Here is a 19,169-nt window from a genome sequence, read left to right as displayed (position 1 = left end):
TCATGTTTAAACTTATATTGGACATTATCTTTTGATGCTTAGCTTTTGACAAGCACTTTTAAATTTTTTGTTAATAACAATTTGTCAATGTCAAATTTATTAAATTCTTACGTAGCTCATTTTTTAATTCTTTGAGGTTAAATATTTTAAAGTTAATCTTAAATATTTCAAAAGATATTATGGCATATGAAAGCATTTACAGCACATTTTAACTATAAATTTTTTTAATTCTACCTGTAAAAAACTTACAAACTTACATTGTAAAGAAATGTTATAGAAAGTTTATTTTGAAGAACTACATATGTAATAATTTTCATCAATAATGTTTTGGCATAAAGTATGTTAGTTTTAAATATTAATATTATATTATAACTTTCTTATTGGTTCAATATATTATATAAATAGTTGCTAATTACTAAAGCAAAGTGTACGCTTTTATTTTTGGGCTCAAGGGAGGAACAAAGTGTGAATAATACTAAGGGGAAAGTTGAAATTAAATGTTTCACGCATTTTGAGAGCCTAACATTTACTATTGTTGGGGGGGACAAAGTGTATTTTTGTTTTATTCAGGGGGCAACGTGCCACTATGCCTATAGTTCAGGTGGACAAAGTGTCATTAACCCTATTTTTTTTTTTTTATTGCTTGTCGAATATTTACAAGTATGAAAATTAATCACCCTAACTTACTTGAGTGATACAGGAATATTGATGTTGATATTCAATTTAATCCGAAAGATTCTTGAATAGGTTTACTTACTACGGTGTAATTGGTTACACTAAATTGTACTACTGTGTTTTTCTGGAAAAATTTTGAAAATTTTCATGTATAGGCAATTGCAAGAAGGGACATTCGAGATAATAGTTCCAAGAAGGGAGAGGCAATTGCAAAAATTGCTTGGGCAAGGTGGATGTTGATTCGGCTGTCAAAGTGCCCGAGAAGCTTTTGATCACGGCCCGCGGCCTCGTTTTCATGGCAGCGTATGATTCTTGTGGACTCGGGGCACGGACGGTTTGGTCCTTATCAACTACGCGTAACTTTCTTTGTACATCGTGTAACTTTTTTTACACATCGCGTAACTTTAGAGCAAATTTTTGTAGGACCCACACACAGCGCGGAAATCGAGTTACAACTTGTTATCTCAGCCGTACAAATTTTTTGAGGGGGAATCTGGGCCGTTAACCGTGCAGGGACGGTTACAGGTGCAACCGTCCCTGCCCCGTATCCGATTCTTGTCTTCTTATTTCCCTCCTATAGACTATAGTCTTGCGTGCTTACAGCGCCGTCATTGTTCTATTGGTCCAATTAAGTGGTTTGTCTTATAGACCAAATCCAAGTAGCCAAGTCCTTGTTAGCAATCCAAACCTTATCACATTTGTCATTTTTTTTAGTGTCAAAACTTGTCTCATATGCATATTTTATGTAACCCGCCATAAAATAAATTCAAGCTTCAAAGTGATGAAAATGGTTCTCCAAATGAGAGTCACCCGAATGCCAAGAGTACTCCTGAATTTTATTTGTTAAGTATAGAAGATCATTATATAATATAGTTTTTGAAATCATAAAACAATCATATAAGAAGAGCTAAACATTCTAAAAGTCCAACTCAATTAGTCAGGCCATCAATTAGATAAGCATGAAATTTTTTGTTCTACTCTCTCGACCTCTCTCTTTTTTTTTCTTGTAAGTCGTGGAGTCTCGATTTGTTTTTTAAAAAAGAGAATTATACTATAATGGGTTAAAGTATAATTCATCCTAGATTTATATATTTTGACCATTGTAGTCATTTTAGCTTTTAACTAGGGGTGGCATTGACATTTTAACTGATTTTTTTTTTATTTTTTATGAAGGATGATTTTGTCACTTTGATAGATTAGTGTAAAGTATGAGGGAGTTTTTTTTTTTAAATGTAACCCGAGACCTCTCACTTAATCACACTCCCATCCAAGAGTTGTGTGTAGAATTTGGAACTATAAAGGATAATGTGAAAAAGTACAAAATTATAGGGGGTTAAAATATGAGTTATCGTTCATATTGTATTTGATTTTCGACATTACCCTTCTCCAATCTACAAAGACTGTCTGATTTTTTTTACACATCATCTATCACGGAATACTTCACCCCCTGAAAGGTTTTTCTTATTTTTGTGTCAAAACCTAAGTAACAACCTTAGTAGACCATAGAATTACCTTTGAGACTGCTTGAGATTACAGTTTCCTTTCTCTTTTGGTTTGTCATCAGGCTAGGCGAAAGATACTATTGAAGTTTGCAGATTTGATCGAGCAAAACACAGAAGAACTAGCCGCTCTGGATGCAATTGATGCTGGAAAATTCATTTATCTGTTAAAGATTGCTGATATTCCACTTGCTTTAGACACCATCTGTTAGGGAGAAGCACCTCGAGAGAGTCTACCAAAGAGTCTAATATATAAGTCAGGAATCCAACTCCGACCCAAAAGTTTAAACTATTAGATTTTGGACCCTTACTTACATATTAACCGCTCTTTCTCTATTTCTTGGACCAATGTGGGACATAACCCTTTACTCATGAATCTAACAAATCTCCCCCTTCATGAGTAACCCCTACATTAAATCTAAATTTACAAACCCTTCTTCGAGCCTACTTTAATACTCAATGTAAGTCCACCTTTATCACCAAGGTCACCTCTTCTCCCAAACATGGACCCACTCTTTTTCAACATCCAAATTGGATTCTTGGACCCCTGCCAATCCTTGGCTCCACCTCACACCAACCGAACCCCCTGCCAAATCCATGGCGCACTTGGTCCAACACTAACCAAACTTCTTAGCACTTTGGTCCACTACCAAGAAGAGAATTTTCACTTGTCCAACTCCGAGAAGAATCCATTTGCTCATGAGTAACCCAGACTTGCAATTTGAAGCTCTGATACCAATTTGTTAGGGAGAAACACCTCGAGAAAGTCTACAAAGAGCCCAATATGTAAGTTAGGAACCCAACTCTGACCCAAAAGATTAAGCTATTAGTTCTTACTTACATATTAACTGCTCTTTCTCCATCTCTCGGACCAATGTGGGACACAACTCTTTACTCATGAACCTAACATAATCCGTTACCATGCAGGGCAGCAGACAAGATACACGGGGATACTCCGAAAATGTAAAAGAAACTACAAGCATATACCTTGCATGAGTCCATTGGTGTTGTAGGACACATTATCCCTTGGAACTTTCTGATTGGGCTATTTCCCATGAAGGTTGGCCCAGAATTCGTTGCTGGTTGCACCATGGTTGTCAAGCCCGCTGAACAAACACCCCTCTCAGCCCTCTCCTGTGCACATTTGGCAAAGCTGGTAGTCTTCAATCTGGCATTTCTTGTCCAATTTTGAATTTAGATACTCCATTACCAATTGTTAATCTTAAATGTTGAACAGGTTGGAATCCCTGTTGGAGTGCTTAAGGTTGTGCCAGGATTTGGACCTGCCGCTGGTGCTGCTATTAGCTCTCATATGGACATCGATATGGTACACTTGAGAATCGGACCCTTTTTGTAAGACGAGTAATAAAGAATCTTAGACACTTGATTATATTCAATTATGGATTAAGGTAGACGAGAAAAAATATGGATGAGAATCCTATAATCTTTGTAAGACGAGAAATAAAGACCCTTAACGACTCGATTCTTTTCAATTCTTGAGTAAAGTAGTCGAGAGTTGAACCCCCCTTCCAAAATGATAAATAAAGACCCTTAACCACTCATTGATATTTGATTCTAGATATTTACGTACTGAATGCAAAAATATATTTTAAATAAATTTTGAATTAATCTTCTTATTTGGCCAATGTATGTATTTCTTTTGCAGGTAAGTTTTACAGGTTCTACAGGACGTCTCATAATGCAAGTTGCAGCCACTATCAATTTGAAACCCCTGTGTCTAGAACTCGGGGGCAAGTAGGACCTCGGCGAGGTGCAACCTATGTTTTCAGAATCGGACCGGGTATCGACTCGGTCAAGCTCAAAGGTTAAGGGTCAATGTGTTCAATCGAGTTCGATAGGGGTTGAATCGGATGATGTCATAAATAAAAATTATTTAAAACTTAAAATATTATATGTAAAATACCTAATAACATGTAAATATTAATAAATGTATATGCATATATATTTGATATTTTAAATATATTTAACAAGAAAATACAAAGAAATTAGAATAATCAAGTAACAATTTATATTATTTAATGAGTATTAACAAGTTTAGAATTAAAATTATGGATTTAATTGAAAAATAATACCAAACTTTAAGAAAATATTGATAAAGTATGAAATATTTGAGGAATATTAATAATTTTTAATAATCTAGGGGTCAAAACATAATATTAAAAAAGTTTGAGTTTTTTTTTTAAAATGCTGTTTGAACCTGAAAAATCCGGTTTTTTTCCGGTCAAACCCGGTTTTTGACCGGATTTGACCCGGTTTTTACTTACCCGGTTTTTAAGCATGACTCGAACCGTTCCTAGCGGTTTTGTGTATTTTGCACACGGCGTAACTTTGTTTGCATACGGCGTAACTTTATTTGCACAACGTGTAACTTTAAAATAAATTTTTGTGAGCCCCACACACGTTAAAAACGAGGTACAAGAAATAATTTGAACCTTGCAATTTTTTTGGGTCAAATCTTGGCCGTGAACAAATCATCTGGGGCAAGTAACCTTTATAATTTTCAACGATGCAGACGTCGAAAAAGTTGTAGAATAAGGCCCATAGGGATCACTATTTAACAAGGCACTACTAATTTTTTTTATTATATTTCTTCTTAATTACCTACTAATTTATTATCTAGAGTTAAAAGCTTGTTTGACATTTTTTCTTCTTGTCAGGGTGAAATATGCGTGGCTGGCTCTCGCGTTTTTGTCCAACATGGGATTTATGATGAAGTGCTACTTAAGTTGAAGGAGAAGGCCAAAAACTGGGTTGTGGGCGATCCTTTCGACCCAAATTCTCATCAAGGCTCCCAAGTATAATGATGAACAAATTACTGAAAGTTACTACACTAAATTTTATTGTACAATAATTAGTACCATTAACTTAATTTGTTCAACAATGCAGGTCGACAAGACGCAGTATGAGAAAATCCTTTCATATATTGAGCGGGGCAAGAAGGAAGGTGCCACCTTATTTTACGGTGGCAAGCCCTTGGATAGAAAAGGCTACTACGATAGGACGCTAATTTAGCATTAATTTTGTTATAATTTCCTTTTTTTTATTGGATTGGATATTGCATTAATGGACATATTTTGTTTGAATTTTATGTTTAGGGGATGTTTAGCCAATTGGAGAAGAAAAGTGCAGAAAATAACAGTTTTTAGAAGATTTTCCTCCAATTAGGTGTGGACGCGTGAGAAGACATCATTCAAGTCCAGCACGCGCGGGATTCTATGCAGGCCAGTGTCCTAATCCAAGTGAGAGTCGTCTTCATAGCTGGAAGAAGATATAATTATTTGTCAAGTTTCTAACTAGTAATTGCGTCGGTTTAAGAAACTTTTAAGAGTTTGAGTACCTATCTTTTAGGAAGTTAGTTTTCCTATAGAGGAGACCTTTTTGGAGTCAATTGTGGCGGATTGTGAGGAGGGAATTAAGTTGGCCTCTCGCTCTCCACAATTCGGCCTCGGATACTTTTCTTTTGGTGGTTTTTTGGCAATGGATTTTCCTCTCAAGTTAATTGCGTTGTTCAACACCATGAATTGTAGCTAAATTACTCCTAATCAAGGGATAACAGACGACTTGGTTCAACTACTACCGTGAGATCAAAATAATTTCCAGCTTCTCTTTTATTTATTAGTATTCATGTATTTCGGATTATATTGCTTATAGCTGTTGAGTTGTTTGAATATCAAGGGCCGATATTTAGATTAATTTGACAGTCAATTACTATTTAGCCATTTAAATCCATAATTGTTTATCTGCGCTAATAGAGTGCCAACTGGCATGATTAGGTTCATGTTAGAAAAATATACGAGCTAATCTAAACAAATCCTGGTAGCGCATTAGTTGATTAGAATAGGGCTTTTTTAATTTCTAATGCAGTCAGGGAATTAAATTCTAAGGTTGTGCCTAGGGTTGTTCCTTAATTCGAGAAATAGACAGCGGGCATACCCTGGCTATCGAGACAGTAAGGAAGGGTTGATCGCTGACGCATGTTAGTGGTTATAACCTGTTTATTAATAAATACTTGAGTTTATCTTTACATCAATGATCGATGGTGCGAATCGTGTCTGATGTTTCTCCCTTGGCTAAAGCCTTGTTATTCATTAATTAATCTTGTTCGTTTGTTAATTTATTTGAATTTAATAATTTTCTCTTTAATTCATAAAAACAAACCCCCCCTCCCCCATTAATCTTGATTCTTAAGGAAGTAAATTCTCCCCCAGTCCCTGAGAAGACGACCTTACTTGTCGCTACTGCAAATCATTACTTCTCTTGGACAATTCTGGTATATCAGATTCAGCAAACTCTTTGGAACCAGGGTGAATTTAGTAAACTATTTCACATCCAAAGTCCCTGCTTCAGTACTAGAGTTGACACCAACTGCTTTTATTGGCAATTAGAATTCTTATTATTATTGCATAGGTTCGACACCTGTTATACTACATTGAGCCCACCATATTCATTGATGTCAAAGTAAATGCTTTAAATCAACAATGATCTATTTATGGTTACGAAGCCATTTGCCTTTGTGTTGAACCTTATAAATGAAACATAATCAAAATTTTTTCCCCTTCATGCAGGATGATATGACTATTGCCCAGGAAGAAATCTTTGGGCCTGTTATGTCACTGTTCAAATTCAAGTAAGGCGTTTGAAGTATTATCTGAATTCCACCTTGGTCATTAACGATGGATTGTCAAAGGTTAATTTCTGGAAAATGACTATGTATAACCAAATAATGTAGATGAACCTCACTTAAAATTGCTCGGTGGACAAACCATTTCTGGGTTTCTATTTCTTTTCTATTAGTATTAACAAAAAATTGAACGCGGTGATCATAGTTTTGTATCATGTACGTGCACAGGAATGTTGAGGAGGCCATCAAGAGAGCCAATGGGACGAAATATGGACTAGCAGCGGGCATTATGACTAACGACTTGAATATCGCAAACAGGGTTTTAAGGTCAATCAGGGCTGGTGCTATTTGGATAAATTGTTACTCTGCCTTTGACGGAGACTGCCCTTATGGAGGGTATAAAATGAGTGGTTTTGGGATGGATACCCTCAAGAAGTATCTTCAAGTCAAGTCCATTACTACCCCAATTCACAATTCACCTTGGCTCTAGGCAATTCTTCATGGCATCAGGGCAACTGACAAATTTCTTTTCACTCTTTTTAAGGTTTTCTTGTGAACGTGATTTTCTATCATTTTGAGAGTAAGCAAGCTCAGCTCTAGTTTTTAACTCTTGAGATGGTTTTCTATCATTTTCCGAACGTGTCGAGCTACTTTTGATTTTCAAAAGGGTCGAAGAGCAATTCAATATTCTTGAAAATTAATTGAAGAAATCTATTTTTTTTCAATCGGCAAAGTGCCAATTCTAAAGCTTGATTGACGAGTTTCCACTTGGCAAGCAATTTGAGATGGTCAAGTGTTTTTTACACGTCCAAAATTAATTGTACATTGGAATTTTACGTAGTAAAAAAAAATCAAGGATCAAGAAGGCTGAGCAAGCCAAAGCATGGCGAAATGTAGGGCGGCAAGATATAGATCAAGAGTAGGAAAATTTTGGAGCAAAGCTAAGGTTGAATGCATCGATCTCTCTGATTGGTTTTGAACAAATTGACCAACCAGCCGCAAGACCTTTGAATGGAAGTATTTTAAACAATAACCACAATTGACTTTTCTACCATAGAAAAGTTTACATTTTTTTTTTCTACATTGATACTCAAAATAACTGAAACACACGTGTTGCGAAACAAGAACACTTGGCTTGGTTTCCTAATATTGCCAAATTTTTTTGACTAAATTACGTATGACAAAGTGTACGCATGTCGGCCAAGGCATTGCAGACGACTAGTATGACGAGAAACAGAAGGGCATCACGTACTTATCCTCAAGTACTAATTTCATAGAAGATCCGAGAGAAATTCATTATACGTACCTTGTGAAAAGAAGGAACTAGAGCCAAGTAAAACATGCTAGACAAGATTCTTTTCACTATATATATCCATCAATGTATATCCTGTTTCTTCCACTAATACGGGAAACAGAGTCACATAACTAAGTGAAGGATTGAGACTAGTGAGAGATATGGCTGTCCAAAGTACTGGCAATGGAAGTTATGAGCCTTCGCAAGTAAAGCTTCCTGAAATAAAGTTCACCAAGCTATTCATCAATGGAGAGTTCGTTGATTCTCTTTCAGGTTCCTACTTAATTCTTCTCTTCCTTCTCTCTTTGTGCTCTCCAACATTCTTGGATTCATATGAATGGAACAGGAGAGCATGATAGTACTTGACTATGAAATCTAGAAGGGATATTAGTCAGTTAAACATGATCTTACTTTTCAACTATTTTCCTATACTAACTGTTTGAGACTACACAAAGGATGATCAGACTGGGTGGAAAATATTTGGGTAGCCTTGGGGTTCCAGCTACTTGATATATCCTTTTTTATTCATTTCGAATATGCACAAAGATGCAAATCAACATCCCTTACTTGCATGATGCTGGGATATTTGTGTTGCTAGAAGATTCTTGAATAGGTTTACTTGCTATACTTGGTTACAGCAAATTGTGCTGCTGCGTTTTTTGGGTAAATTTTGAAAATTTTCGTGTACAGGAAGGACATTCGAAACAATAGATCCAAGAACTGGCGAGGCGATTGCAAAGATTGCTGAGGGAGACAAGGAAGATGTTGATTTGGCTGTCAAAGCTGCACGAAAAGCTTTCGACCACGGCCCATGGCCTCGTTTTCCTGGCAGCGTACGATTCCTGTCTCCAATTCTTCCTCTACTTTTTGTCTTACGAGCTTCACATAGTTTAACTTTTTGTTAGCAGTGTAGAATTTGTCACAGATGCTATTATTGATGTCCGAGACTACTTGTCCCCTTAAAAGATCGATCATATGACGTTTGACTTTCAATGATAACCTTCTCTAAACCCCAAAAAACTGTCTGGTTTTTGAATAAGAACAAAATTGGAGTATTTCACCCACCAAGAAGTTTTTAGAGATATTGTGCCAAAACCAAAGGTGACGGACGACCTTAGTGGACCAGAGTATTGAATACTGTTATTTCCGGGACTAATTAGATTAAACTTTTCTCTGTCTTTTCTGCTGATATGTCACCAGGAGAGGCGAAGGATACTACTGAAATTTGCAGATTTGGTCAATGAAAATGCAGAAGAACTAGCCACTTTGGATGCAATTGATGCTGGAAAATTGTTACACTTGATGAGGATTATTGATCTCCCACTTGCAGTGGACACAATCCGTTACTATGCAGGTGCAGCAGACAAGATACATGGGGAGACTCTGAAAATGTCGAGGGAACTTCAATCATATACTTTGCACGAGCCCATTGGTGTCGTAGGACACATTATTCCCTGGAACTTTCCCAGTTTGATGTTTGCCATTAAAGTTGGCCCGGCATTAGCTGCTGGTTGTACCATGATTGTCAAGCCTGCTGAACAAACGCCTCTCTCAGCCCTCTATTATGCACATTTGGCTAAGCTGGTAAGTATTCAATCTTGCAATCCTTGTCCAATTCTGAATTTCAATACTCCATTTACCGATTGTTATTTTCTTAAATGTTGAACAGGCTGGAATCCCTGATGGAGTACTTAACGTTGTACCAGGATTCGGACCTACAGCTGGTGCTGCAATTAGCTCTCATATGGACATCAATATGGTAAACATGTATAATTTTTGTTTCAAAAGCATAGAAGGACCAAGGGAAAAATGTGGAGGAGAATCAGACCCTCTTTGTAGGACGCAAAATAATGACCCTTAGCCACTTGATCATAATCAATTTTGGATTCAGGTCGACAAGAAAAAATGCGGATGAGAATTGAACCCTCTTTGTAAGACAAGAAGTGAAAGATCCTTAACGGCTTCATCACATTCGATTATTGAACAAAGTAGTCGAGAATTGAACCCTTGTTCCAAAAGCATAAATAAAGACCCTTAAACAAACCTATATTTTTGATAGAAAATTTCAATTAACCTTCTTATTTGGCTAATGTATAACTATTTTTTTTGCAGATAAGTTTTACAGGTTCTACAGAGATAGGGCGTCGCATAATGCAAGCTGCAGCCACTAGCAATCTGAAACCCGTGTGTCTAGAACTCGGGGGCAAGTCACCCTTAATAATTTTCAACGATGCAGATGTTGACAAAGCTGCAGAACAAGCCCTGCAGGGATCATTTTTTAACAAGGCACTACTGAATTTTTTTTTTTTTTTTGACTTCTTGTTAATTACCTACTAATTTATTATTTAAGTCAAAAATTTGTTTGGCAATTTTCTTCCTTGGCAGGGTGAAATATGTGTGGCTGGCTGTCGTGTTTTTGCCCAAGATGGTATTTATGATCAATTTCTTCTTAAGTTGAAGGAGAAGGCTCAAAACTGGGTAGTTGGCGATCCTTTGGACCCAAATTCTCATCATGGACCCCAAGTAAAACGATGAATAAATAACTAAAAGTTACTAAACTAGATTTTATTGTACAATAATTCGTGCAATTAACTTAATTTGTTCAACAATGCAGGTCGACAAGACACAGTATGAAAAAGTCCTTTCGCATATTGAGCAGGGCAAGAAGGAAGGTGCCACCTTATTTTATGGTGGCAAGCCTGTGGACAGAAAAGGCTACTACATTGAGCCCACCATATTCATCGATGTCAAAGTAAAATGCTTTAAACCAACAATGATCCTTATATAATTACAAAGTCATTTGGATTACTGTTGAATTTCATGAATGAAATATAAGCAACTCTTTTTTTTCCCCCTCTTATGCAGGATGATATGACTATTGCGCAGAACGAAATATTTGGACCTGTTATGACAGTATTCAAATTCAAGTAAGGCATTTGAACTATTATCTAATTGATGATGGATTTCCAAAAATTAATTTTTGGAAGATAACCATGTGTAACCAAATAATGTAGATGAGACTTACCCAAAAAAAAATTTTTGTTGTAACATTTTTTTTTTGGAATGTGATGCGCATGAAATAAAAAAGTATTATAGAATGAAAAATTGCTTCAAGAACGTGTCTCAAGAATAATCCAATTTTTTTTTTTTAACCAAAATTGACTATTCAAGTAGAGCAGCCAACCATATGAAGCCGCTGGATACTCCCAAGGGTATTTCCAGTGGCCTTGAACCTCTCTCAAAGTTGCCCACTGGACAAACCATTTCAGCTTTTCTTCCATCTTTTCTATTAATTTTTTTAATGCCATTGTGATCATAGATTTATATCAACTACGTGGACAGGAATGTTGAGGAGGCCATAAAGAGAGCCAATGAGACGAAATATGGATTAGCAGCGGGGATTATGACTAATGACTTGAACATTGCTAACACGGTTTCAAGATCAATCAGGGCCGGTGCTATTTGGATAAATTGCTACTTTGCCTTTGATGCAGACTGCCCTCATGGAGGGTATAAAATGAGTGGCTTTGGGAGAGATTTGGGGATGGATGCCCTCAAGAAGTATCTTCAAGTCAAGTCTGTCACTACCCCCATTTACAATTCACCTTGGCTTTAGGCAATTCTCAATCCCATTCTAGCAATTTGTAGGTTCCATTTGTCATCTGCAAGTTTTTTTTGGTTGTAAAACATGGTTTTCTGACATGCTGAGAAAATGCAAGTTCTGTTCTATTTTTCTTATTATTATTATTAATGCAAAACTCATCTCCCTAGTTGTTCAGCTGAAAATTTCAACTTGAGATCTTTGTTAAGAATAGTTGGCAGATCCAAGACCATATTGGCAAAGGGTAACCATGAACTTACAGATTCATTATGGACTTCAAAATTTATCTTCAATGTAGGTGTTTGTATATCCATCACAATTGCAGTATTGCTTTAGATTTACAATGAAGATCATCTCTGTTTAAGCTAAAAAAGGTTGATTTTTTCTTTCCTATAAAGTGAATTTGTGTAGAATTGTTATGTAGCGGGAGAATTTTTATAAATTTTAGGAAGGAAATCTAAATAAATGTGTGAATTTTGTAAATTTTAAATGGAGTCAAAACTAAAAAAATTTACAAAAATTGGGGGGATGGTGCAAATAGATACTTTTACAAAATTGAGGGGTGGCAAATATGGTGCAACAATGAAAATACTGCAACACTTTAAGTCTATTATGCAACTTTCTAAAACTTTTGGGGGGGACGGGGAGGAGGAGAGGAAATGCAAGGGCTGAGGAGAGAAACTTCTATCGTCAAGTACAAAAATAGAAAAAAAAATCTCATTAAAAAAAATCGATATTTCAAAATCTGCATTTAACTTTCTAAAAGATCTGAAGAGCTGTCTAATTAATTTACTTGAAAATTGACTATCTTTTGAAGAGGAAAATTGGCAATCCCAAAGCTTAAGAATAACCTAGCTAATTTGAAATCAACCTGGTCCGTTGGCGAAAATTTCAAGACTAAGTAAAAAAGGAAAAAGAAAAAGCCAAAGAAGAAAAGACACCTTGTTGACCTTTCACAGAATGTACAAGATGGAAAAAATTATGGGCCTTGATAATGGAGTTGGGCAAAACTGCAGACATACTATTTAACGTTGGGCAAATGATAGGGTGTGAAATTGTTATTTAATTTATAATTATTTTTCCTATTATTCGAGCCAAATATTATATTAATTGATTGACTCTATTTATATTTGGTATAATGGTGCCAATTGTAGGAAAATGAGTAAAATATGATAAAAGAGATAATTTTTCAAAAATTACAGTTAAATCTAGAGAAGTCGGGATTTTTTGAGCGTACGGTGGCAGTTTCCAAATAATGGTGGATTCCAAGTCCGAAGCTATGCTGGAATAATTATTGCCTTTTTCTATTTTATAGTTGAGTACTATGAGGAAACTATTTTTATTAGGAAATCTGTTAGATTAGGAAAGTTCATGTAGACTAGGATTCTAGGCTGTTAGGAAGTCTTTTTAGCTTGAGTTTGATCGAAGAGAAGGACAGCAAGAAGGGTCAAGAAACAAAACGGCTTCGGCTTCGAATTTATTGGCTATTATTTTGTTTTCCTTCGTTTGGATAAATAAAAAAAAATGATTGTTCATTATTTCCTTTGGAGGGTCTCTGATGATAGCGGAGACACTTAATTCGCGCAGGATTACTCCAAGGATGATGAACTAATCATCTACTTCTAGTCAAGGGGATAACTTAAGATTTGGTTCAACAACAACTGTGAAATCTAAATTATTTTAACTACATCCTTTATTTATTGGTATTTGTATGTTTTCTACTTTTAATTGTTGTTATAGCTATCGTGTATAATTGAATAGGTGCGTAATATTTAATTATTTACGTAGACTATTTGCTAATTAGGGGTATTTGAATCTGCAATTATTCGATTACTTCCGTCCCGATAGCAACTGGCATAATTGGGTTTGTGTCAGGAAAACATATACGATTTAATTTAAACAAACTCTCGTAGCGTGTTTGTTAGTTAGGGTTGGACTTTTCTAATTCTGAATGCAATCTATAAATTAAATCCTACGATCGTACTTAGGGTTATTTCTTAGTTAGATAAATAGTTAACGATCGTACTTTGACTATCGAAAAAGTAAGGAAAAATTGATTGTTTATCGCGTGTATGACAGTTATAACCAATCTATCAATGAATGCTGGAATTATACTTGAATCGATGATCAGTTGCATGAACCATTTCTGAAGTGTATCATTGGCTAGAGTTTCTCCAATTATTTCTCTTAATTAATTATTTTTCGCATTTAATTTATTTAGTTGGTAATTTATTAGCATTAAATCCTAAAACCCCCCGTTTGTCTTGGCTTGAAAAGAAATAAACTTTTTCCCAGTTCCTAAGGTGACGATCCTACTTGCCACTGTCTACTAGTTTTAATTTCGTCAAATAGTCAATTCTGGTATATCGGATTAAGCACATTCTTCGGAATCAGGGTGAATCAAGTAACCCATTGCATATCTAAAGTCCCTGCTCCAATATCTGGAATTGATTATTGGCTGCTTTTGGTGGTAGTTAGGTTTTTATTATTATTGCACAGATTCGACACCTGTTAGCAAATCTCAAACCTATAGTTCCATAATGTTGCAGCAGGGGCAGAGCCACAGATACAATTGCCCCCTTCAAGTTAGAAAATTGTATAAACGGTTTAAAGATTTTTAATATTTTTAAAATTTTTACTTTCTTTTGCACCCCTTGAATTTTGTAAAAGCACACTATTGCCCCCGCAATTCTAAAATTTTATAGAGTTATCCCCATTGGCACTTGAAAAATTTACAGAATTTACGCTTACAAGTATCTTCTTCTAAATATTTATAAAAATTTCTCCCCATTGTAAGAATTCTGCAATAGTTACTTTTCAAGAAATTATTGTTTTGTTCTAAACAAAACCTAAACACCACTTTGTAGCCCAAGTAAATAAAAGTGTTTCGATCTTTTTTTAGCTTAAATCACAAGCAAGGTTCATAGTAAATATAAGGGGTATACAACGATTTATAAAATAAAGATAAATCTTAACTCTATTCTAGATTTTTTAGTTGACAGTTGTCCCCATGTCCAAGGGGTCCTAACTCTGCCAATGGGTTGCAGGGTGTTTTTTTTTTTTTTTTTGGGACTTGTAACACTTTTTTGTACTTCTTTTCGAGTGAAATGTGTGTTTTTTTTCTTTTGGGCAGCAAAATATTGAAAAATTTTATTAACAAATCAGCACGAGAAGCTTGTACACAGAGGATAAACATCTTCCTTACACATTAAAAGAAACACTATCTATTTACACATCAATCAATCTACTTAGACTAAACAACCAAGAGGTATACTCCATAGTCCATTACCATAAATGCCTCCAGTTGATCTCCAGAGTTCTTGGACCAGTTCCCCACGCCATTTTGAAGACATGCTCAATAATGGCACCCATGATCCCAGTAGAAGAGACAGGGACATGCCATAAAAACTGCTGCATTTCTTGATTTCCATATTTGATACAAAAATGCAGCAAAGTCTAGCCTCTTAATTAAAACAACCAGCAAAGCTAATAGAATTCCATTGACTAGCCAACCAACCTAACTCTTCAGCCAAAGAAAATCGTGATAAGCTAGCTGCTTGATGCATATCTGATCATGGCAAATCCTAAACGACAGCTGAGAACTGAAAAGCTCTCCTACGGGTTTCATCGCAAACTTTTAACAGACTAGCTAATTGACAAGCCTCAATGGCTTCGTTTTGCATTGTAGAAGGAGAGTAGTTTGCGCAAGTCTTTTGCGAAGACTTTCAATTCAATAGTGCTTTCCACTATCATAAGATCTTTATACGTAGCCTGGCCCGGAGGTTCCTTCCTAGCATGTCGTTGTGTTATAATCACGTTTGGATATTCTCTGGTTCGTTACAAAGATCCCATTGTATCCAACTAGTAACTAATAGTGTAGTATGAAATCCTACATATAGGTTTTATAATTCAACATTATCCTCGTAAATCCAATACAAATGTCTAAGAAAGCCTTACCCGCCTAATATATAGGGGATCTGAGTCTCATAAGTTGAGTTTTGTTTAATTCAAAGTTGTTGATGTGATTCTGATAATTTTTGGTATAAATTCATATAACTGAAGTATAAACTTGCATATGTCAATTCAGGCCAATTAAATTGGTGATTACACTAAAACTATATGAGTTTATATTAAATATAATAAGAATTGCAACAATGAGTTTGAATTAGACAGAACTTAACTTATGGAAGAGAATTTCTCTTCATTACATTCAATAAAATTAACAGTATTCATAATGTATTTCATCACTTGTGTTAGCTATGCACAAAATTTTGTATAAAATTGACTAAAATTTACCCTCAAATTAATCATTACAAAATTGACTACAATTTTGACTCAGTTTTCACCGTTTAAATGTTTCGTGTAAATTGAACGTCAAAGTATTTTTAAAAGAATCATATCATTTTCTCAGTATGTTGATCCAGAAATTAAAAGAAAAATAATGACACAATTGGATGATTTTATAGACTTATAAAATTATAGGTATGAACAAATGGAGAAATCAATAGAGAGAAATTCAATGAAGAGGATCCTAATTCCTAACCCGGGAGGAATAATACTCAGATTTCAGCTATAGTCGAGGTTGCCTATGAGTTTGTCATCGGCTGCTTTTATATACGCCGGAGACGACCCTGCTATTTTACAATTCCTAATTTCACTTGCCACTTCTTGGGAGTCCGGCACAAATTAACTTGTAAAATGGTTGAGGGAGGGAAAGAGCTAGAATTTGCTAGCTTAGCTGTGGACAATATTAATGTTCATTCACATTGTGGCTCGTGGTCCATGATAATTACTTCTTGTGAGCTGCGTACACACAGTTTAATTTGAGAAAACGTAACGTCATACGTGCATAATGGGAAGGAGTTAGTGCGGTTGGAATTTCGTGCGATTGGGTTCCATTATTATACTTTTTCATCATTTGATGTATAATTATATGAATTAATTTTTTTACATTAACAGTTTTAAATGAATATCACGTATGCATAATTTAAATTTCATATCTGGATTTATATTATATAGTATGATCTAAATATACTAGTGTAAAAAAAAAAAAAATTATACACTGATAGTATATAAAAAAATTATCATAATTATATTACGTTATTGTACTCAAAATAAAAGTAATGTACATTAATTTAACATATATTCAGTATAATATTGTAATATATTTGTATACAAAAAATTTAAACATATATAACAATCGAATTAAACCGCAGAAAACGCAATCGTATCGAGTCTTTGTCCATGGATAACTTAAATATCGTACGAGTAGGAGACTTCTTAGTCTTCCACTTAAACCGAGGATTCAACCCACTAGTGGAAGACATCTTGGACCACCATAACCCCATTTCCTGTCTTTATTCTCTTTGTTTTTTCTAAACTAATTCGCAACATCTCACTTCTACTTTTTTTTTTTTTTTTTCAAATTATTTTTTTGTTTTTTTCTAAATTAATTTGAGATATCTCACTTACACTCCTTCTTTTTTAAACCATTCAATTCATTCCTCTCCTAAATCCGAGATATATATTTTTTTTAATTTTTTTATAGCATAAATAGGAAGTTTCAAATTTGAAACTCTTACTTAAACTTCCTTCTTTTAAATCATTCAATTTATTCCTCTCCCAAGAGAAAACCTTAAAATAACCGCGTGCAGTAGTGTGAGGAATGCAACCATAACTCTGTGCGGCCAAAGGAAAGGTAAAGTGTACTTTTTTTTTTTTTTTTTTTTTTATCAGCAACGATACATTTGTGAGGAATTCACAATCCTTTGTCTGTTTGATTGAAAAGGATTAATCAGACAATCCTTTTCAATCACACTAAGGATTGTCTGATTAATCCTTTTCAATATTACCCACAATCCATGGCAGAAATAATCTTGACGTCTATATTTTAGCGCAGTACCGGCGGCTTTTTTGGGTTTCCCGTATACTACGTTATGTCTCACGAAAAATAGCTGCTTTGAAGGTTCAAATGCTAAACTAAACATGCTAAATTTTCCAATATTGTCCCTATATAAACTCGGGCATAGGCTGCACCGGACATGCAAAAACTTAGTTACTCTACGTATATTTTTAGGAGGGGGAAAAAAAAAGTAAGAAATGGGATCATTTAAGATCTCCTCAGCAATATTTTGCTTCGTTCTCCTGGCAATGTTCTGGCCATCTCGAGCTCAAAATTCACAACAAGATTATCTAGATGTTCATAATGCAGCTCGTGCACAAGTCAATGTTAGCCGGATAGCTTGGGACGACAGGTTGGCCGCCTATGCAAAGAACTACGCGACGCAGAGGATGAATGACTGCCAACTCATGCACTCTGGTGGCCCTTACGGTGAGAACCTAGCCGCAGGCTCTGGAGACTTCACGGCCCGGGCTGCCGTCAATCTGTGGGTGAATGAGAGGCAATACTACGATTACGGGTCCAATTCATGTACTCAAGGGAAGGAGTGCAGGCACTACACTCAGGTGGTTTGGCGCAACTCGGCCCGCACGGGCTGCGCTAGGGTTCAATGCACGAATAGCCCTTCATGGTTCGTGATTTGCAGTTATGATCCTCCTGGCAACTATATTGGTCAACGTCCTTATTGAGGACATCCTTAAAAGTCTTGCTAAATATCACTAAGTATGTGTTGATCTTTACGGAGATCACCTTAGATCATAAAATAAACGTACTTTTCCAAGCTTTAGCTTTGGAAAGAGGACGAAATAAGGTTACCATTGTGTTAAAGCTACTTGTTTATGTTTGTATGGTGACATATATTATCTTTGTTTTTCTCTGTGCTTAATTATAGCCTTCTCCAACCCTTTCTTGAGTGATAATTCTTCACATAACTCGAATTTGAACATCTGGATGCACTTCCATAACACGGATGCCGGTGGAGTAAGAAAGATCAAGGGGTGGTACGTCTCAAATCTCTACGCAATTCAAAAGTATGTGAACTGGATATGTTAGGGGGAAAGAGAAAAAGAAAGAAAGGAAGAAACAACAATAAACCAAAAAAAGGGCTTCATTGAATGTATCTTAGGATGAAATTCGAGATTTTTTGAAGCATAGTTAGGCCGGTTAATCATGCAACGCTGGATTAACAATGATGGGGGCATGGAGGGGGCACAATATATGGATTATTCCTAAATCAGAAAATATCAGGATTTTTAGTCCTTATTTTGGTTATTGCTAAAAATTGTATGCTATTTAGCCTGGTTAGTTAATATTCGTATAATACATGTTCGTTCGTATGATTTAAAAAAAAACTTTCAAATTTTGTAATAAACTTTTGATGTATAATACTTCACGAATTATACTTTAATTTTTTTAAAAAATTTAAAATTTAACGATAGTAACTTATCTTTCTAGTTGTATATAAAATAACAACAACAACATATATAACATAGTTATGTAGATTTATAAGTATAAAACTAATAAGGTGATAAAAATTTCAATAAATTTAGTGTGTTATA

The 19,169-nt window shown here is 35.3% G+C and overlaps 2 protein-coding genes and 1 pseudogene across 2 annotated transcripts; all 3 read left to right on the top strand.

Annotated features, from left to right (window-relative positions):
- The first annotated feature begins 586 nt into the window (after positions 1-586).
- On the top strand, positions 587-7,306 carry LOC113769021 (annotated as a pseudogene).
- Positions 7,307-8,219: 913 nt separating this feature from the next.
- On the top strand, positions 8,220-11,976 carry LOC113768480 (aldehyde dehydrogenase family 2 member C4-like). Its single transcript, XM_027312860.1, has 9 exons — positions 8,220-8,383; positions 8,801-8,943; positions 9,311-9,694; positions 9,780-9,869; positions 10,223-10,396; positions 10,496-10,633; positions 10,725-10,862; positions 10,976-11,037; positions 11,453-11,976. The coding sequence occupies exons 1-9, from the start codon at positions 8,272-8,274 to the stop codon at positions 11,724-11,726; spliced, it is 1,515 nt and encodes a 504-aa protein (XP_027168661.1). The 5' UTR covers positions 8,220-8,271; the 3' UTR covers positions 11,727-11,976.
- A 5,794-nt stretch (positions 11,977-17,770) lies between these two features.
- LOC113768298 (pathogenesis-related leaf protein 6-like) lies at positions 17,771-18,496 on the top strand. The gene has a single exon (XM_027312585.1). It carries the CDS (start codon positions 17,811-17,813, stop codon positions 18,297-18,299), a length of 489 nt encoding a protein of 162 aa, XP_027168386.1. The 5' UTR covers positions 17,771-17,810; the 3' UTR covers positions 18,300-18,496.
- The last annotated feature ends 673 nt before the right edge of the window (positions 18,497-19,169 follow it).

Source organism: Coffea eugenioides, chromosome 4 (assembly GCF_003713205.1).
Source record: "Coffea eugenioides isolate CCC68of chromosome 4, Ceug_1.0, whole genome shotgun sequence".
NCBI classification, from domain to species: domain Eukaryota; kingdom Viridiplantae; phylum Streptophyta; class Magnoliopsida; order Gentianales; family Rubiaceae; genus Coffea; species Coffea eugenioides.
Note: the sequence above shows the minus strand (reverse complement) of the source record. Positions and strands in the feature narration are given on the sequence as shown.